At 53.7% G+C, this 25,444-nt stretch overlaps 1 protein-coding gene across 1 annotated transcript in view; it reads left to right on the top strand.

Moving 5' to 3' along the window:
* Positions 1-6,074: 6,074 nt before the first annotated feature.
* MDGA1 (MAM domain containing glycosylphosphatidylinositol anchor 1) overlaps positions 6,075-25,444 on the top strand; it is a 59,485-nt gene continuing 40,115 nt past the window's right edge. Inside the window, exon 1 of the mRNA XM_040249778.1 lies at positions 6,075-6,917. Within this exon, the coding sequence (XP_040105712.1) occupies positions 6,851-6,917 (67 nt within the window). The 5' untranslated portion in view covers positions 6,075-6,850. The remainder of the gene's footprint in view (positions 6,918-25,444) is intronic.

A 25,444-nucleotide genomic window follows, 5' to 3' on the forward strand; every position in this document is an offset into this window, starting at 1 on the left:
CCCTGAGGCAGGGCTGTGTCTCCCCTCAGACTGGGGCTCCCTGAGGCAGGGGTGTGTCCCCTCAGACTAGGGCTCCCTGAGGCAGGGGTGTGTCTCCCCTCAGACTAGGGCTCCCTGAGGGTCTTTTCTTGTTGGACATCTCCACCAGGATGCTCAGTATGATGTAGGCACAATGCCTAACTTAATACATATTTATTGAATTAATGAATATTCAAGAGAACCTGGCTTTTCCACCCCATTCACCTGCTTCCCAGTCCCAGCAGCCAGCTGGGGAAGCAGAGCTGGGTAAATCAGTACTCCTTACACCTCCTCAGAGTGGGAAGATCATGTGTTTTCAAACCAAATTACTTTTGATCCACTGAACTGTCAGCTCAAAAAAGTTAAACAAAAATGTCCCCTGTTCTAACGTTAGTGTGGACATAAGGAGCTTGGGACAACCCAGGTGACCCTCACTTGGGAAATGGTAGCATCCAGGTCTCAGACACAGCTCACAAGGCTCTAGAGTCGGGGCACATCAGCTCATTGTGGAAATGAGAGAGGGACGATCTCACAGCAGAGCAGGGTGCAGTCATGACACAATGGCCAGAAAGAAGGGAAGAGGCTCCTGTCTCTTTTGCACCTCCCCACCCCATCATTCTAGGACTGGTATTTTAGTAACACACTGTTAAGCCAGTCAGTGAATGGCTCTTTCCCTCAGTTTTCACATCTGTAAAATGGAGGGGGCCACATGTCTTAACTCACCTCACATTTTAAGGACCAAGAAGGAGAGTGGATGTAGAATTTCTTGGACAATTAAAATATGAGGGCACCCTTCGAGAGGGTTTTCAAGTAATTTACAAGAGAATATGAATAAATTAGCCTTTCAAAAGAGATCACGGTTCCCAGTCTCACAGTCTAGCCTCATCAATTTTCATTGACCGGTTCATATGCTAAGCATTTATTGAGCACCCCCTAAGTGCCAGGCACAGTGCCAGGTGCTAGGGATGCTGTGGAACCACTGCCCTTCAATTAATTCCTCACATAGAGCCAGAGCAAGCCTGATACACTACATTCAAATCCTGCCCCTCCTTTGTTCATAACCCTGCTATAGCTCCCATCTTGCTCAGACTAAAATCCAACATCCTGCGGCGAATGCAAAACTAGAATGATCTGTCCCCTTAAACCTCTCTGATCTCACTCCTGCTACTCTCCCCTCACATACTCAGCTCCAACCGAATCCTCCCTGTCACCACAGGGCCTTTGCACTTTTCGCCCCCTACCCCCCTGCAATGCCCTTCTGTCAGACACTGGCACAGCTTGATCCCTCTCTCCTTTAAGGTCGTCAGATGTCAGTGGGGTCTTCTGCGGACACTCTCACTAACATTTCAGCTCCCACATCTCCTACTTCTCTTCCTAGCTTTAGTATCTCCCTTACTATCTAAATACTATTGGGACTTTCCTGGTAGTCCAGTGGTTAAGACTTCGCCTTCCATTGGTGTGTGGGCTTGATCCCTGGTTGTGGAGAAACCAAAACATAAAACAGAAGCAATGCTGTAACAAATTCAATGAAGACTTAAAAAATGGCCCACATCAAAAAAATCTTTAAAAATTAGAATAAATATTATTGACAGACTATATCATCTGTCTCTTCACCAGAATGTTACTTCCAGGAGAACAAGGGTTCTTGCCTGTGTTGTTCACGTTGAATCTGTAGTGCCTAGGGTAGTGCCTGCCACACAGCAAGAACCCATTAAATATATCTCACATGAATGAACATATGGACAGTAGACAGGGTCCCTGCTCTGAATCCTGCATTCCATGAGCAGAGAGCCTGCTGGGGGTCTGGGGGAGTCTGAATCCTGCATTCCATGAGCAGAGAGCCTGCTGGGGGTCTGGGTGAGGGGAGTAGAGAGGTCTACAGGACCTGGTGGGTGACCAAAGTCTCTATGGTCCCTCCTTTCCAAGGGTGTCATTGCAGGATTGCAATAGTACTAGTCTCGAGCAGCACGATTTATAACAGGAGTTAACTGCTTACTAATTAGCAGCTGGAACCATTAATTGGCTATTTGTTAGAGCCGGAATTAATAAACTGGTCTTTCAGCAGGGTCATAACTCTCCTCGTTCCTCACCCCTCCCAGCCAGCCCTCTCCTACCTGACCAGAAAGTGGCTTGCCCCTAAGATTGAATCAATACCTCCCATTGCACGATTTTCCAAGACGGTTTCCCTTGCAAGGTGATGACACTCTCTCCCTGCAAAGACTCTTGCGCTGTCTCTCCCGCTTTTTTCTTCCAGGCTCTGACTTGCTAGAAGCGAATGTTCGAATGATGGAGAGGCAGGAGGAGATGGGGGAACTTTCTCGTAAGGCACTCTCACAACAAAAGCCCGAAGTGGCGCTGCTTGATGGAGGTCTGGGTCTCCTGGTTGTCCGGCCTCTCACGCACACCCTCAGTCAGCAGCTACTTAGTCTTCCTGGAGCCCATAGGCTGGGCTTTCTCTAGGGCAAAATGATGGAGTTTTTCTTAGAATATCATGAGTAGAACCCAAGCGTTGGCAGTGAGTGTTGACCACCAGGCCCCCAGGTGGCTTCAGTCTCAACTTGTGCCCAGTGGCCTCCTTCACATGCCGCACCCCCAAGCACCCTATCTGGGGTTCAGAAGAATTATTCTCTATTCCAGAAGAGAATAGGAACACTTCTTGTGAAAATATTTACTAAATTCCTAGGAAAGAGCAAGCCTGAAGAGTCCACTTCAGCCACTTAGTAGCTGCGTGAATCACTAAATCTCTCTATGCTATTCTACGAGAATAACAGTCCTGTCTCACGTAGTTGTGAGGATTAAACAGTTAATGCACATGAAGGGCTTAGAACTGTGCTTGGCATGTGGTGTCAGCCATTACTATTATTACTCGTTTCTCTCAACCACTCTGTGAAATATGGATCCTACTCACTTTACAGCTGGGGAAACTAAGGCCTAGAGAGGTTAGGACTGGCGCTCAGGACCCATGGCTCCCAAGCCAACTGTTCCTTTCCTTCTCGTGTTTGCTTCTCATTGTCAGGCCCAGGGCTTTGTCAGAGGCAGCAAAGACAGGCACACCTAGGGGAGGAGATGACTGAATTTATAGGCACAGACAAGCAGGCTGTCAAGATATTTACACTGCATACAATTAGCTGCTGAGTATTCACAATGGATTAGCTACAGCAAATGTTCAATCTCAGCCGGGGTAGAATTTGATCCTCTGCTCTCCCCTCCTTTTTGTCCCTGCCCCGTCATGAGTCTTCTCTCTCCTCTAGGCCAGGGTAGGTGTTCAGAGACAGTAAACTCAAGAGATGGTTAGCTGAGTCAGTGGGGTTCCTTGTCCACCAATAATACATCCCAAAGCCAAAAAGGAGCAATTAACTGCTATTTGGGGTTGGCTAACTGAAAAATAGTAAGGCAATTACCCATGACATGGACAAGTGCCCATTCAACTTAAAATAGGCAAAGCCAAGGAGGGCAGGAATCACTGTGATCACTCCTTGAGAGCTTCCTGGAGGAGGTGACGATTTTCAAATAATGGGAAGAGGATGATAATAAAAGAAGGTACTTATCATCGCACCCTCAGTTGGTACCACTTCCTATCAGACTGGTGGGGAAGGTGGCTGGGAAGATACAGAACCTGATAACTTTGTATGTCTGTGGGGGCAGAAAATGGATTTTTCTCTTTGGTTGGGGATGGAGGGGAGTAGATAAGATAGCGGCATTGAGGGTATCCTAGGTCGGTGGTCTGTGGTCTATGATGGGAATCATTCACTGGTTCATTTAACAGATCTTCAGCTGGCATCTGCTGGGTGCCCAGCGCTAAGTGGGTCTGGTTTCCCTTATTCAGCCATAGACCCACAGGAAAGCAAGGAGAGGAAAAAGAGGAGAGGACGAAGGAGGCTCAGTCAAGTGGAGGTGGGGTGCAGAATAAGATTCTTCCGATGAAAGATTATGAAAAAGAATATATGTATAACTGAATCAGTTTGCTGTCCAGTAGAAATTAACACAACACTGTAAATCAATTATATTTCAATAAAATAGTGGGGGAGAGATTCTTCCGATGGTCTCAGACTTCCTTAGATGGACAGAAGGAAACGCGGAGGTGGGCACAGCCGCCCCTCCCTTCCTAGGCTGCCTGGAATTTCCCCAGAGGCCTGAGTCCTGCCGTCACATCCCTGAAGTCAGGGGCAGGTACTCCAGTGAGAGGCAGGAGAGGAGGGACCCAGCAGGAAATGGGTCTGGGAAAGGGGGTGACTTACCCTTTAATTATTTTAAAATTTTGTTTTAATTCACATGCTGAAAATTAAGTCTTTTATATGTTCTTTCAGTTTTGACAAATGCGTCGAGTTGTTTTAAACTCGATATTAAACAGGTCCGGGGAGTAGGGGGGGGGCGGGGGGAAAGATTTGTAATCTCGCCTCTTGCTAGTTGCGGTTTTCCGCGCTCCCACGGGTTGCCCTAACACAATCCTTGCGCACACGCCGAGATAAATAACGGCGACAGGTGGAGCAGGTGAGATTAGCCAGACCCTGGGAGGGGAAGCGATCGGAGTGCGGGGGAGGCCGCCCGCCCTGCTTGCTCTCCTTTGCCTCTCCCTGCCCGCGTTTGGGAGGCGCGCTCTCCCCACCCCTGCTCCCGGAGGGCGGGTTTGAGGTAGTGGAGTGCGGGAGTGCGGGGACCACGTAGCGGGAGCCGGCCCCTGGCTAGGCTGCCGGAAGAGAGGGCGCTCCTGGGGCGCTTGGGGGCGCCTGAGGTCCTGAGCGGAGGCAGGACGGGGAGAAGGACAAGCTGCGGAGAACTGGGGTAGCCTGGGGGAATTTCAGCTGCGGGGGTCCTGCGGACAGACCTGTTGGCAACCTGTGGGCCGCGCGCGGCGAGGGCTGGAGCTCTGATCGCGCCCTCTTCGCCCTGGGGCTCAGCCAGCGGCTCCCGCGGCGGCCCCCGCGCCGGACGCGGGGAGAGGCAGCGGCTGCCTGGAAAGGGGCGGGGCTCGGCCGGGGGCGGAGGGACTCCAGGGCCACGCAGACAGCCCTGCAGACCCACACAGCGGGCGACGGGCTCGCGCGCCTGCAGGACCCCGAGAGCTGGGCGCCCCGGTTCTTCCCCTTCGACCCCCGCTTAGGTCCCGCCCCCCAAAAGTGCAAAACATTTTACAAAGTGTGCCGTGCCCCGCGGGCTAGGTTAGAGTCCCCGGGGCGAACGGCCGTGCTTGTCCGGCGAGTGGACGGGGATCCGTGCATCCGGCTCGAGCAGTGGGTCTGGGTGTGCGAGGGCAGAGCGAGTGCGAGCTCGCTGCAGAGCCCGCGCCGAAACCCACGTCCCTTCGCCACTGTCCTCGGGATAGATGGATCCATTTCTGCTTTCTGACATTTTCCTGCCGGGGGGATGCGGGGGGGCGGAGAGAGGGAGAGAAGAGGGGGAAGGGCAGAAAGGGGTGGGGGGAGCGAGAGGCAGCGAGAGGGAGAGAGGCAGAAAGGCAGTCAGCTTCCCCCAGCCCTGTTTTGTTTTCTCTAATTGGTCCTGGGGGAGGCGAGGAAATTGGACAGAGGCTGGGCCCGGAGAGCTGGGCTGCCTTTAATTGGCTCCTTTTTTTAACTGGAGGGGAATCAAACAGGAGAGCGAGCGACAAAGGGTGGGAGAGCGAGAGACCGAACGAAGAGCCGCGAGGAGGGAGGAGGGGAGGGGGAGGAGGGAGGAGGGAGGAGGTGGGGGCAGGCCGGGGGAGGGGAGGGGGGGAGCGCGGAATGAAAAGCTCGGGGTTGGGGGGAAAGCAGCACAGCGAAGCCCAAGTTGCCGAGCTAGCCGAGAGCTCCCACGGCCCGGAGCCCCGCGGCCGCCGCGCCCGGGAGCCCGGCTCGGCCCGGCCCCGCCTGCTTTGGGCCCCCGCTGGCAGAGGCCGCCGGGCGGGGGCGGGGACGACCAACTTGGGGCGCGGCGCAGCCCCGCTCTCCAGAGAGCTCCGAGCCCGGGAGCGCCACCGCCGCGACCAGACGGCGGGAGCGGAGCGCGGCGAGCGGAGGCGGCGAGCGGCTCCAGCGCCGCAGCCCCGGCCTCGGCGAGAGCGCGAATATTTTTCAAACGACTCAAACTTTCCTTCTTTCCTCGCGTTCTGGGGCCTCTCTTGGATGGAATTGTTCTCCTGATTCCCGCGGGGCGCTGGGGCGCGATTCCTCTCCGGGGTTCCTCCGCGGCTCGGCTAACTTCGCGGACCCGGGGACCCGTGGCTCTCGCCCCTCGGCGGAGCCCAGCCCGCGCTTCTCCCCGGCTCTGGAGGCCCAGAGTCGGGGCTTTTCGCCTCCAAGAGGACGCCTAGCCCGGCCCCCTTGGATCGGGCCATTGAGACCCCAGCACCGGCCGCAGAACTGGAGATAGCGGATTAACCCGAGCCGAGCCCGGGCCTCCCCGCCCCCGCTCCACGGAGGGGCGTCCCCTGGGCGGGGAGACGACAAGTTTGTCAGTCGTCGGTGGCCTGTTGGATCCAAGCGCCTCCGCCTCCGCGGAGGGGTCCCTGGAACCCAGAACCCCGAGCGGACAGCCCTGGGGACCCGGAGAGGCTCGGCGGCCGGGCTCCTTGGGCCGGGGCGCTGGCTGCTGTGCCGGGCGCGCCGAGGCACCCGGGGCCAGGCCAGCGCCCCCTGCGTCCCCACGCGGGCAGCGGCCCCGCCGGAGGAGAAACCCGGATCGCTGCCGCCGCCGCCGCCGCCTCCTCAGTCTCCTGGTCGCCGCCGCCGCCCCCACCGTCGCCTCTCGGAGAAGGGGAAGACGCAAGGGGCACCGAGGGGCCCCGGCGGATGCGCCCCCCACTGCCTCTCGGGCTGCGCCGCCTCGCGGGGATGAAGCACGGGCCGTGAAGATGGAGGTGACCTGCCTTCTACTTCTGGCGCTGATCCCCTTCCACTGCCGGGGACAAGGAGTCTACGGTAAGAGCCCGCGTCCCGCTGTAAGCCCGTTCAGCCCCGCGCGGAAACTTTGCAAGAGGCGCGCAGTGCGCGCTGCGCGGGTTTGATGGGTACCCTGGCTCGGACTCTGGAGTGGATGCCCGGGTCCCCGCCCTTTTCCAGAGGGCGAGGAAATCGAGCTAGCTGCTTCAGTGCACGGAGGCAGGTCGTAGGGTCTGGCGTTAAGCCGGGGATGCCAGGGGGAGGTAGTATCCACTTTCCCAAACCCTGCCTGGGGCGGGAATGAATCGGAAGCCTTGAGAGCAACCAGTTGGCCCGGGAGACCCTGACAGACCGCACACTGGGCACTGAGAAAGCGACTTGTACCGAAATCTTGTCCCACCCTAACTCGGCCTCTGGAGTGGAAGCCAAGCGCTGCACGATCTGGAGTTGCGCGCGGCTGGCGGGCGAGCTGGCTGCCAGCTCCGCGGCCCAGCGGCGGGCTCGCCTTCCCAGCTCTCTCGCTGGGCTTCGCTTCTTGACAGCCTAAGCGGATGCAGGCATCCCCTAGATCCGGCTCCCACGACGCCAGGATCCCTTCTCGGACCTCTCCTGAGCCGGTTAGTTCTTCCTGTCCCCGGTTCTCAGCTACAAAACCCCAGCTCCACCTTCCTTCTCCCTGCGCGCACACAGACATTCAGCCACGGTCCCCGGGAAAGCAAACACGGCACGCGCCCGTCAGGTGACGTGTCCAAACTCTGCCTGCTGCCCACGCAGCTTTGCTCCAGCGTCCGCACGCCCGGCTCTCAGGCGCCAAGGGAACTCTGGCTACCCACTTCTCCCTTCTCTCTCATGGGTTTTTTTGGGGGAAAGATCCTACGAGCCGGCATCATCCATTCAGGGTCACAGGGCTCATCCCTCCCAGGAACCCCCCGTCTGAGTTCTAGCAGCCGGTAATGCCCTGACCCACAGCACAAAAAGTCTTTGGGGCCCGGTGACCCTTGCCGTGCCTTCTCTTGACGGCAGGGTGGTCTGTGTGGGTCAGTTTTTAAATGCGGTGTAGCTGGAGTGGGGACGATTCTCTTTCTTTAGGGTGGACGACCTGATTATTCACCTCTAAATCAGGAGAGGGTTTGAGCTATTCTGGGGAGGGGGTGGGAGCGGAGGTATTGTCCCCTCAGTTGCCATCCTCAAGTGCAGATGCTAAATGCCTCTTTCTGGGGATGCCTGGCAAGAGGGAGGGGTGTCCTGGGGGGGGGTAGTATCTGTGAGATGACATCTTCCTGGCCCTACACAGCTAGCTAGCTTGGGTTTAATTCCCTGGGGAGGCTGGCTCAGGCATCTGGCCAAACTCTGCGTCTTAATTAGTTTGTGTCTCTTACTGCCTGGCCCTTTACATAGGCCAGAAAGGGAAAGAAGAGAGAATGCAGCAGGGACTGAGAGAGGCTGGGCTGTGGAGAGGAGACCACTGAGCGGGTTCCAGAGGACTCGGCCTCCCCGGGGCAGGGGAAGATATCCGGGTGTACTGAGCGGGTCCTGTTTCTTTTTTTCTCCTCGAGATTTCCCTACAGCTTCACTGCCTCCTTAAGAGGTGACCTCAGGAGGGACCAGCCAAGGCCTCTGCCTTCTTACCACACCCAGGGGCTCTGGAGAGCGATGGGGAGCCCTCTGCCTCTGCTGCTGTCCTCCGCGCTGCTCTTCCCTCTCCGTGCCCTTGGGCAGATCTGGCAGGCTCATCTCCTGGCCATCCGTCTCCTACATCCCTTCTAGCTTCTTGATCCTTTTCCAGGGCTGCATGAGACCCATCTCGAAGAGGCTCTTATGAGCCTAGCCTGGAAACCCCAGCCATGAGGGCAAGGGGTGGGGTGGTGGTCTCTGTGGACCCTCACTCATAGGACTCTGGGGCCAGGATTTAGCCATTGCCTTATAAGTCCCCCTTTCACTGTATTTTCTCCACTCCCTCATGTGCCTGGGCTGTAGCTGCTCTCAGAGCAAATCAAGGTGGACTTGGTGCACTGGGGCCAACCTGGAGCTCTTGGGTGACATTCTTTCCACTTGCCCTTTGAGAGTTTACCTCCAAGGAAGTCTGGGGCCTCTGGGGAATTGCAGGGTGGATAGCCTTAATCGGGGTGGATGGAGAGAATGGAAGATCTAGTGTGAGGAGAAGGATGGCAAGAGGCTATGATGCTGGAAATTTGGCCAGCTCTAGCAGAAGGGACAGCTACTCTATCACTGGGTCTGGGTTAAGAAACAGTATGGAGAGCTAGTTCTTCTGTGCCCCACCCCCCACTCCAAAGCAGGTGAGAAAAGAGTAAGAGTGTGGGGGTGAGAGATGGTCACTCATGCCCATCCATCACTGTATGTCGGCACCCAGCGTGGTGCCTGGCACGGACAAATATTTGTTGCATGAATGAAGGGCCATTGCTGGGAGGAAGTTGAGGAAATACTTCTTGAAATTCTTTCTCCCCTAGAAGTCTGTCCAGGATGGTTTTCAGCAGGGTAGTGAGGGTTTTTGAGAGTCTCTGCTTAGGGCAAGTCATGGAGTCCTAGGCTGGCAGCCAGAGGGCACCTTAGCTGCCGTGGCAGTGAGCGGGGAGGCAGAAGCTTTTACTCAAGGCACAAAAGATAAAAGTGTGCCTGGGCAAGGGAGTCCCTGCATCTTCACAGCCTGTGTGGCTAAGGGAGTGGCAGATTAATGTGGAAGCTAAACTGAGAAGAGGGAGGAAGAACAGGGCGTGGAGGGTAAAGCCATCAGGATCTTGCCTGGGCCGTGGCTCTCTGCTGAGGCTGGCAGGAAGAAGGTGCCTGGAGCTCTATGCCTGGCTTCCCTCTGAGTGTCCACTTGTTGGCTCTGAGGCCCACTGTCCACAATAGGCTTGGGGAGGTGCCTTCAGTCTGGTCAGGTGGCTTTGCTCTTGGGAGCACAGATGCTATGGCAGCTGAGTGCTGGAGCAGATGGTCTATTTGGAGCTGGTCTCCTCTTCCCTCCCGCCTCCCAATCTCCTGGGCCAGTTTGTTGTGCTCTGGGGTGGATCTTGTAATCTGCTTTCTGGCATGCCAGAGGGAGGTGGGCTGGCCACAGAGACCTCGTTTTGGGGCAAAGATAGTAGCCAGGTGATGGAGGAGAAGTGTCCTGTGCGTGGTTAGCATCAGAGAACACCCTCTCCTCCACCCTGGCTTCCTCTCTTCCTCCCATAGCCACTGGACTTCCAGCCAGCAGCAGGTCAGTAGGACTCCTCTTCCTTTCAAAAACACAACAAACCCCTGGATTATTTAATATGCAGGAGTGGGAATTGACATTATCCTTAAGACAGGTTGTTTGCAACTTACTGGTGGAAGTCAAAATATTTCACTAAAGGTGTCATCAGAAACTACTATCCTATGCTAATTTTTGTGGGAACATGAAGACAGATGTTGAATAATTTGACAAGAGCAACATAGCTTACAGAATTATCACCAAGTCAGGTTTTTTCCCCCTCTTCTGAGGGGTGCGGAAAGGGAATTTTGAGGAGGTGTGTCTCCCAGTGCCATCTTCTGGGTGTTGATCTGGGTGTGGGGACCCTTGGGAGTTTTCACTGATATTTCTACCCCATGCCTTGAAACTGACTGCCCGCTGGTGAAGGAAGTCATAGCATATGAAAACTGGCCTCCCAGGACAAGCAGAAGGCTTGGGGTTTTCTAAGGATCCTTGAGAAGGTCCCTGCCTCTTGTCCCTTCTTCCTTCTCAGTTATGGAAACTACATGAGGGAGAAAGAGGACCTTGTGTTCACAAATCCAGGCTGTTTTGTTTGCTCTGTCAGCATTATCTGCACCGCCCCCCACCTCCCACCCTCCAAGTTTAAGTTGGCCCCTACTAGTCTGAGGGCTCCCAGGCCTCATTTCAGGCAGGAGAGTCCCCTCTTCAGGTCAAGATCCACATGACGTCCCACCCTGTGCTGCAGGCTGCAGATCTGTGCTTCCTGCCTGGAAGGGGGCTCTGGGAAATGGGGGTGGTTAGAGAGGAGGAGTTTGTTTATTAGCTGGGAAAGCACCTCTTCGGCAGTGGACATGCTGAGAGCCTCCTTGTAATTGGCCAGACCTGACTGTGAGCTGCTGGGGCCAGGGTGGCAAAGCCTCATTTAGAGCTTGGTATTAGCTCTGCTTTGCTGGAACATGGAGGGACAGGGCGGGGGGCTCCACAGGGAGAATGGAGGGAGCTAATCACAGCCGCCAAGGCCAGCAAATGAATGATGCAGGAAATCAATACCTGGGGGCGGGAGTGGAAATCCGGGCAGTGGTAGCGGCCACTGCTTCTCCCCAGCTGCCCAGGAGGCACGGGCAGGACTGGGAGGAGTGAGACAGCCAGGAGTGTGAGGCCCTCCTCTCCCCCATATCCTCCCCCATCCCCACCCTGCTCCCTTCCGTTTTCCTCTCCCCTACTCTTACCTGTTATCTCCTGGTGGCTGGGTTCACAGAGGTTGGGCCAGGAGATGCCCCATCAGGCAAAAACACGGAACCTGGGAAAGAGGACCGTGGGTCGCCCAGTCCTGGATGAGCCCTCCCCGACTCTGGCCTGCCTCTGGACTCTGGGGCCTGATGAGGGCTCAGGTGCCTGTGGACCCTGCCCTGTGCCACTGGCACTGCCGCTCCAGATGTGGCCAGCAGGGGGAGGGCTTGGCCATCACATTGCTTCTTGCCTTTCCTGGGCTCCCTTGGCCTCAAGCCTCCCAGTAGGATGAGAGTTATTCTAATTACTTAGCCTCCGTAGGGCCTTCTGAAGCTCCAGACTCCCCCCATTAACTCCCGTGTTCCCACCCTAGCATCCAGGGCATTTGCCTTTGGTCAGAGCCACACTTCCGACACCCTAGGTTGGAGGAGAGCTTCCTGGTGGGGTTTGGCTGGGTTGGTTCCTGACCCTTGGGGCTGTGTGCAGAACAGGGGCTCACGCTCTGGCAGAGCTGCCTCTTTGAGAATCTGGGTATGGCCCCTCTTCTGCATCTTCCTCCCCACAGTCAGAATACCCTGCTGGGCACTGGTACTGGGTGTTAAAGGGCCCCTTTTGCATTCAGATGCTGATACGGAAGGCAAGAGCAATGCCTAACTCAAAGGAATGAACCTTTTTTTCTTAATGCAATCTCCCTTTTCACACGCCTATGAGTAACATGTGTTTTCTGCAAAAACAATCAGAAAACATAAAGTAGATGGAAGAAAGTAGAACTCACTTGACATCTCGCACTGCATTCGATGACGACTCTTTCAGGCACCTTCTTGTACAGAGAGGACTGAACTTTTTTTTTTTTTTTTTTTTTCGTTTAGCCTCATCAGGCCTTTGTCGTGGCGCATGGGATCTTTTGTTGTGGTGCGTGTGCTCAGTAGTTGCAGCGTTTGAGCTTAGTTGCTTCACGGCATGTGGGGTCTTAGTTTCCTGGCCAGGGATGGAACCCGTATCCCCTGCATTGCAAGGCAGATTCTTAACCACTAGACTACCAGGGAAGTCCTAGGAGTGAATATTTTAGGGAGAATTGTTGGTTATACCAACAACATCTTATAGGTGTGTAAATGCCACGTGCATTAACAAGCATTTTCACACCTCTGTCTGCTTTGGTTCCATAACATTCTGAGAGGTCAGAACGGTGGGTCCTATGGTCCCCATTTAATAGATGACGAAACCAAGGTTGTAGGAGTGTAAGGATTTGCTCAAGGTCATACAGCTGGTAGGAAGTGGCTTGGAGACTCGATCCCAGTGGGCCTTCTGATTTGGAAATAGGAAAACATGGTGTCCGTCTCCTGTGTGCTCACTCAGTCATGTCCAACTCTTTGTGACCTTGTGGACTGTAGCCTGCCAGGGTTCTCTGTCCACGGGGTTCCCGAGTAAGAACACTGGAGTGGGTTGCCATGCACTCCTCCAGGGGATCTTCCCCACCCAGGGATCGAACCTGCATCTCTTATGTCTCTCTCATCCATCAGCAGGTGGATTCTTAACCACTAGTGCCACCTCGAATGCCTGGTGTGCCTCTCACTATCCATTAAATTACTGAGTACTGCCCTGATTAAGGCCCTGTTCTGAGCATTGACAGGGCTACTGAGATAAATAAGATGCAGGCTCTGCCCTCAAAGAGAAGGAGAGAAGAATCACATACAAGACGGTGGTTCCTGGGAGATCTTGATAAATGCCATGTGGCAAGGACAGATAAAGGGCTGTGGGAATTCCAAGGGGGAGGAAATTACTTCCAAAGCCTTTTAGAGGAGGGGACATTTGAACTGGCCTTGACAAATAGAAGTAAGGAGCAAGAAGGGCATCCCTGGTGGATGGCTTATTATGGCAAAGGCATGGAGGATGTATATGTGTGGCGGGCGGGAGGGAGTAGTGAGTCATTCATTTGGGCTGGAACGTAGGTTGAAAGGGAGTCAGGGCAGTGAGAGTTGGAGCAGTAAAGGAAAAGTAATAAAAATTGCTACCATTAACTTCCCAAGATGAGATCAGGAATATGTATTGTCTTCTTTAATCCTTATCACAATCCCTTAAGGGAGAGTCATTCATTGGCCCATTTTATCAAAGAGTAAACTGAGGGCTCAGAAGGGTGAATTTACTTGTCCAAGTGGCAGAGCTGGGCTTGAACCCAGATTTGCTGATTGTAAGGCCTGTGCCTAGAGGCAGTAGGCTGGACTCTTGGGTTTGGGGGATAGTATTGGGAGAGTCTTGAGCAGGTGAATGGGTTGATATGATCCAGGGAGCTCATATTAGGCTGGGTAGTCCTGTAGCTGTGTGTTTGAGGAGGCTGTGGTTAAGAGGAGGAAGACTGGTCAGGAGATCTGGCAGTTGTTTGGCAAGGTTGTAGTGAGAGCTTGATCCAGGGTGGTGGCTATGAGAATGGACAGGAAGGAGTCAGTATAAGAACTGCTGCCAATCGACACACATTTGAGTTTGGCTCTGTGTGGAGCACCTGTGAATTTGGTGAAAGAAACACGCTCTTGTTCCCCTAGAGTTTAAGTTCAAGTTGAAGGGAGACAGGCAGTAAAGAAGTCAGTGAATAAGTATATAATGCATTCTCTGGTGATGAGTTCTACACAAAAAGGCAAAGCAGCCAAGTTCAAGTTCATATACATTAGTTAGGAGTAGGGGTGCTACCAGAGTGGGTCTCCCCTCCCCGAGCAGAGACCTGAACATGCCCGAGGAAGGAAGTCCCACGGACATCTGCATGAAGTGTGATCCAGGCAGGAGAATAGCCAGTGCAAGGGCCCTGGGGTAGAAACATGCCTGGACTGTTTAGTAACAATGGGGAGTCCAGTATGGCTGCAGTGGAGTGAGCCATGGGGAGTAGGAGGTGGGATTAGAGAGTTAATGGGGCCAGATTGTTTGCAGCCGTGAAGGCTATAGAAGGTCTTTGGGTTTTATTCTGAGAGAAGTGGGAGCCCTGGGAGGATTTTGAACAGAGGAGGGACATGAATTGACACCTTTTTAATAGAATCTCTCTGGCCACCATGGAGAGACTAGACTGTAGGAGGTTGGGGATGGGGGTGGGGGAGGGATCCAGTAGAGACTGTTATAAAGGCGAGAAGTGAGACTGTCCAGTCACTAGGTCCTGACAGTGTTTCAGAGCTCAGACAAGGGACAGGAGCTGTTTGGAGTTCAGAAGCTTGGCACACAATGGCAATGAGATAGAACAAAGACCACAGGAAGTCAGACAGGTTTGGCACAGTGGAGTAAAGTAGTTCAATATCTGGACTTCTGGTAAGGAACCTGGGTTTGAACCAGTTGTGAGAGTCCGAGAAATTACATCTGCTTTCAAAGCTGTGGCTTTACTGTTTGTCAGATGGGTTTGTGATAAGCATGCAATGAGCCATACCTGGGAAGCCCTGAGCACTGTGCCGGGGACTGGGCACTTAGCAAGTCCTCGGTGAATAGTTATTTATGTATTTTTTTAAGTCTTTATTGAATTTGTTACAATATTGCTTCTGTTTTAGGTTTTGATGTTTTGGCCCAGAGGCATGTGGGATCTTAGCTTCCTTACCAGGGATGGAACCCGCACCCACTGCACTGGAAGGTGAAGTCTTAACCACTGGACTTCCAGGGAAGTCCCCTGAGTGAACAGCTTTATTTGAATGACAGTGTCGGTGCAGTTTTGAACTTCATGTGATTCTGGCACTGGGATGTCTGGGAGAGATGTTGATGGAGCAGGTGGACATGGGTGGGGGGTGCTCAGGAGGGAGACATCTGTTCTGAGAGATGGACTCACATATCTGGATTTATGTCCACACAACGATGTGGGCTGAGACCACGGAGGTGGGATGAAATTGCCAAGGAAGTGTCCAGCAGAAACTAACACAACACTGTAAAGCAACTACACTCCAGTAAACATTTTCTAAAAAATGGCCAACAAAGGATAGACTGAGAGGAGACTGGGCTAAGACCAGTGCCCTAGAGGGCGGGGGAGGAGACGGTGGAGACAGACCAGGTGGCCCCAGGGAGCTAGGAGGAGACTCGAGAGAGGATGGGGATCAGAAAGCCAGGGAAGGGATGGAGTCCAGGGGAGAAAGGGCCATCTGAGATGGGAGAGGAGCTGGAGTAGGGCCATCTGGGGACTGGGAGGTTGGTGGGGAGGCGGCTGCAGCATAGACTGGGGTCTTCAAGGGTCAGTGGGAGGCCCCTGGGGATTTCTGATTCGGTGGGTCCGAGGCTGAGCAGAGACAATGCATTTCCAACAAACTCCTGGGGGATGCCGGTGCGGCTGGCCCACGGGTTGCTCTTTGAGCAGCAAGAGTAGGTAGGAGAGAGGATTGGACTCAGATGGGACGACTTGAGTTGGCGGGCCAGGGGGGCAGCTCACTGAGGGCCCCTAACCCAGGAGTCTTGCCTCTCTGAGCTCAGCTTCCTTATCTGGAAGGCTGGTTCAGGCACGCCCACTTCTTGGGATTGCCGAGGAGCTGAGAGGGATAGCACTTTGTAAACTCTGAGGCGCACTATGAGGACTCTGTTTCACGAGAGCAGAGGGCTGGCGGGCAGATGGTAGGGAGCCCCGGGTATGGGCGGCGTATGGAAGCAGGAGGTGCAGGCCACAGGCCAGGGAGGGCTGGAACCCCAGTTTCCCTCGCCAAGCCGGGCCTTCTGCCCGTGAGAAGCTGGAGCTGCAGTGGAAGGGGGAGGTGACCTCTGGAGGGGGCGGGGGAAGGGTGATGTGTGTGGGCCTGGAGTTGCTGCTGGGCTGGCCTCGGAGGTTCCACCCCAGGCTCTTCCTGGTTCCTTTCCAGTCCCAGAAACTCAGCCGAGATTGACTTAGATGATCTGGAGGGTTGGAAGCTGTGCAGAGAAATGGTTCTCAGCCTGGGCAGCCTGTCAGAACCACCTGGAGAGCTTTTTCAACAACAGATGCCTGGCTCCGCCCCCAGACCTCCTGAATCAGAAACTCCGCAGGTGGTATCAAGGCAGCTGTGGTCGGAAGAGCCCTCCAGTTGATTCCTGGGCACAGCTGGTGTAGACAGTGCATCTGAATGAGTCAAGCCCAAGCAGATGCCTTCTTCCCTTGGGTTTTCTGAGGGCATCTCTGCGTTTTCCAGGTCACCGTCCAAGCTTTGTTTCTACCACGATCATCTGGACACTTGGGTCTTAAAAAAAAAAAAAACCCTCACTATTTTTTAAATGATAAACCAGGGGACTTTCTAGTTTTGTGGTTCTAACTGGAGCATCTAGGTTAGGAGCCTAGGAGACTGGATTCTCTTGCCCTTCTTCTAGCCAGGGATTTTGCGGTCTCGAACCTAGAGAGACCCTAAGAAACTGCTCTAGGAATATCATTTTCAGTGATTTTCAGTAGGCAGATTATGTTACCTTTTGGAAATGTGGCCTTTTTGTTCATTCTCTTCTCGTTTTAGTTTAGAGAAAATGAAAATTTCAGAGCTGGACCACATTGCAGCAGTTCAATGTAAAGCAAGCAGATATTGAATGAGTATCTGCTGAGTATCTGGAGGGGCAGTCGGTGCTGTGGCTGCAGAGGTGAAGGCCACCTGCCCCCAGGAGCTCGCAGTGCAGCAGGAGAATGGAGTCTTTCCCAGTGTCCTCACCTTACAGTTGGAAAAGCTGAGGCTCAGCTCAAGGGACTTGCCAGGGCCCAGCAGTTAGCAGGTCGTGGAGTCAGGATTTGAACTCAAGGCTGCCCGATGCCAAGTCTCATGCTTGGCTGAGTGTGACCTTCCTGAGGGCAAGAACTGACCGTTGTTTTGTTCCCCAGCTTGTGCTGTGGGTGATGGGGTGCTGATGAGGACCCTCAGTCCGATTGTTGTTGTTGAGTCACTCAGTCATGTCTGACTCTTTGCAGCCCCGTGGACTGCAGCACACCAGCTCCTGGAGCTTGCTCAAACTCATGTTCATTGAGTCGGTGATGCCATCCACCCCTCTCATTCTCTGTCGTCCCCATCTCCTCCTGCCCTCAATCTTTCCCAATATTAGTGTCTTTTCCACTGAGTCAGCTCTTTCCATCTGCTGGCCAAAGTATTGGAACTTCAGTTTCAGCAGCAGTCTTTCCAATGAATATTCAGGATTGATTTCCTTTAGGATTGACTAGTTTGATCTCCTTGCAGTCCAAGGGACTCTCAAGAGTCTTCTCTTGTCCTATACCAGTTAGGAATCACATTCAGAAGACTTCCCTGGTGGTCCAGTGGTTAAGACTCTGCCCTTCCAGTACAGGAGGCGCAGGTTTGATACCTGGTTGGAGAACTAAGATCCCACATGCCGTGCTGGGAGGCCAAAAAAAAAAAAGGGGAGTCACATTTTGTTGCCAGAACCAAAGAACTGACTACAGAGTCTCAAACAAATTAAAGTGACTTTCTTAAGTCTAGAAGTAGGCTATGCACGGCTGTACTGGTGGCTCCTTGCTCCCTAGAGATCCAGGTCCCTTTCATCTTGCTCTTCTGATCTCCTTATAGTGGTGCTTCTCAAACCTCCTGCATATTAGAATTATCTGGGAGTGTTAAAAAAAAAAAGCGTTTAGGTCATATATCAAATAAATCAGAATGTCTGGGAGTGAGAACCAGGGATCAGCATTAAAAAAAAAAATCCCCAGGTGTTTCTGATGTGCCAGCAAATTTCGGGAACCTTTGCCTTGGAGCATTTTGCCTCAAAGTCGCCAAAGGGCTTCTGGGGCTCAGCCATCATGACACATTCCGGACAGGAAGAAGGAAGGAACACTTACAAGGGTGAGTCATTTACCCAGTCAGAAAAGTTGAGTCAGCTTTTCCAGGAGCCCCCTCCCAGTGATGTCTGCTTACATCTTACTGGCCCTTCTTAGGTGAGGGAGGTTGAGAAATACAGCCTTTTAGATGGATTCTCACCTAAGAAAACGTCAGGGTTTATTTAGATAGAAGGGGAGAATGAAAGCTGGGTAGGTAATGAGCAGTCTTTACCACAAATCCCCACCTCGGGATCAGCTGGTGTTTCTTGAAATGAGCAGATTTAGATGGATGTGAACAGCTGTTCCTCTCCCCACCTACCTGGACCCTGCCAGCCTAGTTCAGGTGGGTGGGTGGGTGGGGGGCTCTGGCTGCTCCAAGGACACCCAGAGGAACCTTAGAGAAGACGAAGCCAGCGCAAGGAAGAGGCTTGCTAGCGCCCCCCGCCCAACTTTCCTATGAGGCCCAGCTGCCCATCTGCTAGTGCTCGTTTCCTCCTCCTCCCAACACACTGTTCATTCATTTATCCTTCTGTGAGGTTGTTCATTTCCCCTGGTTGGTACCTCTCTCCTCTAGCAGGTGGTTCCTCTCAGTCTCAGCTGCAGGAGAGCTCTGTGGACCCTTCTTATTAGAGGAAGCAAGAAACCGAGGGACTCTTCTAGAAGCCATGATCTACCCCATCTTTCTGCCCCTCAGTAGGTCCCACACCCACATGAGCCCGGGCTACCCCACTGCTGTTTGCTCAATGTCTGGTCCTTTGTAGGAAAGTTCTTCCAATTGTCTAACCTTATTTCAACTTGCTGTAGTATAACATCTTATCAGAAAGTTTCAAGTGACTTCCTTGGTGGTCCAGTCCCTTGGGATTCCACGCTCCTGAGGCAGGGGGCCTGGGTTCGATCCCTGGTTAGGGAACTAGATCCCACATGCTGCAATTAAAGATCCAGCACAGTCAAATAAATAAATATGAAAGATTCAGGAGCTGAGGTCTTTGGGCTGAACTTGAATATCTCGTTGGCTCTGAGACATTCCCTCTGTAATTCTTAAGAAACTCTAAATGAAAGCACTTCTTCCACCTCCGAGAGGGACATTGGGAGGGTAGAGGTGAGGAGGGAGTTCAATTCTGGTGGCTTCCTCTACCTGGGTTTGGCTCTGGTGTTCCAGTAAAATGCAGGGGGCCCTTGATCCCCTGGAGAGGGGAACGGGCAACCCACTCCAGTATTCTGGCCTGGAGAATTCCATGGACTGTATAGCCCATGGGGTCGCAAAGAGTTGGACATGACTGAGTGACTTTCACTTGAGGAGGCCAGTTTATCTGAAGCTCACAAGGCAAGCTGAAGGTCTGTGCTGTCACAAGACCTGGCTTTACTTGCCTTCCTGGAATAAGGCCACACAGTAGACACAGAGAAGGCCAGGAGATGGAGCTTGAGGGTGTGGCAAGAGCTCAGCTGCCAGCCAGTGGCCTTAAGTGACCCAGAGGCACTGGAATGTCAAAGATTCAGTGCAGGAAGAGACTGAGGCTAGAGGAGGTGAGGTCAAGGTTACACAGCAATTAGGTGCCAAAACTGAAGTTAGAAGTCACGTCCAGGGCCTTTCCATCTGGGTCTTTCTCATTCTCTATTATTCTGCAGGCTCAGGAAAAGCCAGGGCATGACTGCATGGCATTTATAAGCCCAGTTCATACCCACATCTCTAATAAAGCTCCCCTCATCCCTGTAAACTGCATGCCTTATTCCTGGGCCTCACTGCCTTGGGACTACAGGATCTGGGGCTCACTCTGAGTCCAGGCCTCCTGGTTAGGTGTTAGAATCCTTTAATGAGGTGTCAGGAAGGCCTTGCTCCTTGTGGGTGGCGGAGGCAGTCATCTTGGTAGATAAACTGGAGGTTGCTACCAATCTCCACCAGGCCCCACATCTCTGTCACATGGCCTAAGTTCCATCTTAAAGTCATTATTCATGTTAGCTGATGGAAACACAGTCGCTGTTTCCAGAAGGTTGCCCTGGGAGTACCAAGCATCTTTCAAGCCTTTTTCCAGTGATCCAGGTTGGTTGATCACATGAGTTGGATCTTGAAGTGCTGGGATTCAGGAAAGGAGGTTTCCAAGGAAGAGACAGGTGAGGTAAGGGAGTGTGGTAGGGTATTTGGTGTGTGTTTGTATGTGTGTCTTAAGCAACATGAGAGCCCCAGGTACAGCCCATGTGAGAGGTTTAATAGTGGACACCATGATGGTCATAATTGGTTTGGATTCATAGTCTTACCTTGAGTTCCCCAGAAGGGATCCTGAGACAAGGAGCCAAGTGCGGGTGGTTTATTTGGAAGATGAGCCCAGGAAGCTCTGATAGAGGAATGGGGATGAGAGACAGGGACATAAAGCAACCAATGGAAGGTGCGTTGTTAAGCCAGTCACCACCATGTCCCTTTGGGGCCCTCTGGGACACTGTGTAAAACACACTTACGAGTCATCCCACCGTGGGGATGTGGGAGCTGGGGCCTGAATACACTAATTCCCATCTGTCGTTGGGAGGGCTGCCCCAGCGGGTGTTAATTTCCTTGTACTCGGCCCACTGCACATGCACACGCTGGCAATGTGAGCTCTAGTGAAGCTCACACTGAGAGAAGCAGTGCTGGCTGTTGTGCGTTGCAATGGTGAGGGGAGGGAACACGGGAGAAGAGGGGATATGGGTGACAGAGGACGAGATGGTTGGGTGGCATCACCGACTCAACAGACATGAGTTTGAGCAAGCTCTGGGAGACGGTGAAGGACAGGGAAGCCTGGCGTGCTGCAGTGCACGGGGGTAGCAAAGAGTCGGACCCGACTGAGCAACTGGACAACAACGATTGGCAGGGGGCACCTACAGCCTGTACGACCTCCCAGCTGAGCCGTCAGTCTTGCCTTTTCAGATCCAGCCTGCTTGGCTGAACTCTTTGTTCTTAGAACTTGTCTTCTGTATGAATCATCTCCGAGTCCAGTCTGGAAACTCTCTCCTGTGGCCATGAGCTCCGTGAGCTGCTCATTTGCTTCCTAGGATCCTGGGAACAGAACCTCCAGCAGGTCGATTTCCCCAAGACCTTCCTGATAGAATCCAGACTCTCCCTGAAGGGTTGAGGGGACCCTGTAGCTGGGGAGGGCAGGGTGGAGGGTCACTGGGCACCAACTCAAGAGTCTGTAGGCCCTTCGGGCATGCTACCAGAGGCATGACCATTAGCTTCCCATCTGCTGAATTCAAGACCAAGAAAGAGATAGGAATGATCTCTGAGACTAGAAGACTGCCTCTTCTTTCTGCAGGCAGGATTCTGTGTGGGTTAGAAGGCTGATTGCCTTCTGTCTACTCCCCTCTCCAGGCATCACACCTTCTCCCGTGGGCCAGGCTCACCTGCTTCCCTGGATGTCCTGGGGCCTATGAGGGCAGGATCAGAACAACACCTCTGTCCTATTGTGAATTTTCCCTCTGTCTTTCATTACCAGCGGGGACCTGCGATTAACTAATTAATTAATCAGATGTTTACTGAGCACCTCCTGTGTGCCAGACACTGTTCTAGGTGCTAAGAACACAACACAAAGAGATGATCTAGAATCACAGCCTTGTGGAATCAGGGCCAAGAAGAAACTTAGAACATAGGTCATCGTTTGTCAGAAAAGAAACTTGAGGCTGAGAGAGGGCAAGAGAAGTTCTCAAATCACACAGCAAACAGATAGCCCAGCTTGAGAAATCGTGGAAAGTCAGAGGTAACGGATGTAGAGATCATCTAACTGAACTGGTCAGTTTTTAGAGACTGAAGCCAGTGGTCAGAGGTGAAAGGTCACTCCAAGTTCTGCCTGCCAGTGAATGCAGCCTTCTCTCCCACTTCTATCTCCCAAGTCAGGTCTGGGCTCTAGGTTACTGAGAGGAGTATATGTGTGCGTGTCATAGCTTCTCATGCCAAGGGCAGCAGGCAAGGAGACACAAGAGACTTTCCCCACCTCCTTCTGGGGCTTTCAGAGCTGCAGCAAGCCCTCCCCTCCCCTCCTGCCTTTCCCCAGCTCCCTGTACAGCCGTGGCCCCTGGGGTTGCCCACTGGCACAGTGGCCTTGGGCAGTGCTGGGAGAGCTCAGCACTGAGGGATGCCCTAAAGTGCCGGAAGCACTGCCACGCTGTCTGGCTCATTGCCTCCCTCACTTTCTCGGGAGCTGAGGGAGCAGGGGCTGTGGGGCTGTCTAGGCGAGGATGGGCTGTACCCCCTAGTCTCTTCCCGCCCATTCATTGGAGCTGGGACCAGTGAAGGCAGTGGTTTCTTTGGGCTCCCCCTGCAGAATTATAGAGCCAGGCTGAGGGGTGAAAGGAGTGATTGATGGGGAGCTGTGGTTGCTGGTAGAGATCTGTGTGTGTGTGTGTGTGTGTGTGTCTGGCTGGCTGGCTGTCCGTCCGTCTGTCTGTGTATGGAAAACCATTGTCAGGAGATAAAATGCTCTCACTGGAAACTTCAACAGGAACTGGAATGCACTCCCCAAGTCTTCTCGCCTCTGGGCATGTACACTTCATCAGTGTTTTTCATGAATATATAAATATACGTGGACATGCATGTGCTGAAGATGTGCATATGTGTGGCGATACACACAAGAACATGGGTTTATGTGCAGGGAGTCCTGTATGTATGTGTGTGGAGGGCACTGCAGACCTCTTTGGGGGATTCTCTGCATCCGCCTTTATCCCACTGTCCCTCCCGCCCCCGGCGGCCCCTGGTTGTCCTTGCCTTGACTCCTAGGGCCGTCAGCCCAGCACCCTGTCTGGCCTGTGTTATAACTGCCTGCTACCCCTTCTAGGAGGCCTGGAGTGGGGGCAGGGACAGGCCGAGTCTGGCCTGAAGCTCCTGGCTAATTTTCCCGGCCTCCATCGATCCAGCAGCTTCTCCTGAGTCTATTAGCAGTCAGCGAGTGAAAATATCCCCCATCGCAAGCCCTGACCTGAGACAGGGAGGAATCCATAGCAATTTGTTCAAACAGAGGGAAGCATTTCCCTCTGATTTGTATTTCAATTTATTCCAAGTGGTGGAGGGGGGGGTCAGGGTGGGGGTGGGGCGAGCCCGGGCATGGTGGCCAGAGTTGGGCCCCCAGGCTGTCCCCTTTGGCACCCCTGTGCCAGCTGGGGTGGCAGCTGGTACTCCCCATGGTTCCTGGGGGTGGGGGCTGCAGAGGGGAGGGTGGGGCCCAGCAAGGGGGACGGGAAGAGAGACCCGCCAGCCTTCCCAGCAGGCCCTGCTCGGCTGGAGAGCTCAGTTGTGGATTCGATTTTCACAAAATACAAAGCCGCCAGCTTGGAGCCTCTCTCCCAGGCACTGGGGCCTGTGCCAGGCGTGCACTCACCCGCTGTGCCTGTGCCAGGGTGGGGGCTGGGCTGGGCGCATGGCCCCAGTGGCCCCAGCTGGGTTGAGTGGCGGAGGGTGGGGTGCGGTGGGGTGGGGACTCTTATTCTCCTAAAGCCCTCCCCAGCCATCCTCCTAGGAACAGACCTGCTCAGGCTTGGAAGGGAGCTGGCACCTTGGAGAGTTCCCTGGCAGGGCGGAGAGCCCCTCACTGCGGGAGCCCTGAGCAGTGCTCACGTTTCATTCCTGGACTGAGTAGACCGGAGCTCACTGGTGTCCCAACCTAGGAAGTCTCTTTTGAGCACCTGTGATAACAATAGCTCTGGCTGACATTTATTAAGTACCAACTACTTGCTGGGCACTGGCAAGCACCCAGTTTTTGCAGGGTCCTGGCTTCCTCCTGCCCCTCATTCCCCTCAATCTTCTGCCACCTTCCTCACCCATCCCTGCTCACTGTTTTCAGTTTCTCCTGGGAACAACGTCTCCTTTCCTCTTGAGGGTGGCCCTAATGGCTGAGGGCCTCAGGACTGATGTCTCTGCAGCTCCCCCGCCCAGCCCCCGCCGAACAGCTTTTCCATGGGACTCCACAAACAGGCTAGCTCCCTTTCTTCTGGATCACTTTCTTTGGCTGCACCTTGCCTTCTCATCCCCACCAGGGTCCAGGCCTCTGCAGAGGTGGCTCCATGGCAACCGAGAGGAGGATTCTGGGAAGGGTCAGCCAAATGGTCCTGCAGTTCCCGCCTCCCCCCACAACCCCTACCCTCTACTGTCTCTTTCCCTCATTCCTCAGTGCCCCAGGGAGGAGAGTAAGTGGAGAAGTTCTTCACACTGAGGTGTCAGTGACTGGCAGCTCTGAGGTCAGCTGTCGCACATGACTCGCCAGGCTCCCTGACACCACCAAGGTCTAATTTCAGAAGTATGCAACTAAATATATCAAAGTTGGTGAATAATCATCTCGCTCACTCAGGTGGGAGTGTAGGGACGCAGTGTGGCCTGAAGGTTTATAGCAGAGGGTTCTGCAGTAGAACTGGGTTCAAGTCCAGCCTCAACCACTCACTGGCTGTGTGGTCTTGGGCACAGCAGTTATACACGGCACCTCAGTTCCCCCCATGCACAAGCCAATGAGGATAAGAGCGTGCACCTCAGGGGGCTGCAGTGAAGAGGAAATGGGGGAAGGTGTGGAAAGCCATTCTGAGCCCCGTGCCTGGGCTGTTCAGAGGAGGCCCTGCTAAGCGAGTGACTTGCAGTGTCCCGGCCTGCTCAGGCCTGCTTGGTGAGTCATGGATCTGCCACCAGGGAGGGGACACGTGAGGCTCTACATACAGGCACGTGACACGGCATTGAGGGAAAGAGGGAGCGAGACCCTGGCCCTGGAGAAAGGGTGGCAGGATTCCAGCCCTCCTCCCATCTCCCTCTTGGGGATGTTGACAGCAAAGACGTTCTCTCTGAGCTACAGCAAGGACGTTCTCTCTGAGCTACTTTGTGTCTTGGGAGACACCTGTGTTTTGTACCTTTACCGCCACCCACATGGCCGCCCATTCCAGACCTCGCTTTCCTCCTAAGAGGCAGCTTCCCCCTCCCCCTGCTAAGCGCTTCAGTCGTGTCCGACTCTGTGCGACCCCATAGACGGCAGCCCACCAGGCTCCACTGTCCCTGGGATTCTCCAGGCAAGAACACTGGAGTGGGTTGCCATTTCCTTCTCCAATGCATGAAAGTAAAAAGTCAAAGTGAAGTCGCTCAGTCATGTCCGACTCTTCGTGACCCCATGGACTGCAGCCTTCCAGGCTCCTCTGTCCATGGGATTTTCCAGGCAAGAGTACTGGAGTGGGTTGCCATTGCCTTCTCCAGTCCTTAGCCCCTAGGAGCCTCCTAATGGCAATGACTTCTCTGTTCCTGGCTGTGATTGAACTTTAGGCCAATTGGCCTCCCCCATCCACAGGTCCTTTTTTCCCCCAACTGACTGGGTTTCAAGTCATTTACAAGTTGTTCAGAGGCTCAGCATTATAATCAGATCCTGTGGTGCATGCCACTTATGTGGTTTCTAAAATTTTAGCCAAAAAAGGAGAGAAACCCTTCCATGATGGAAGAAAAAA

This window comes from Oryx dammah, unplaced genomic scaffold, assembly GCF_014754425.2.
Source record: "Oryx dammah isolate SB20612 unplaced genomic scaffold, SCBI_Odam_1.1 HiC_scaffold_11, whole genome shotgun sequence".
Classification (NCBI taxonomy): domain Eukaryota; kingdom Metazoa; phylum Chordata; class Mammalia; order Artiodactyla; family Bovidae; genus Oryx; species Oryx dammah.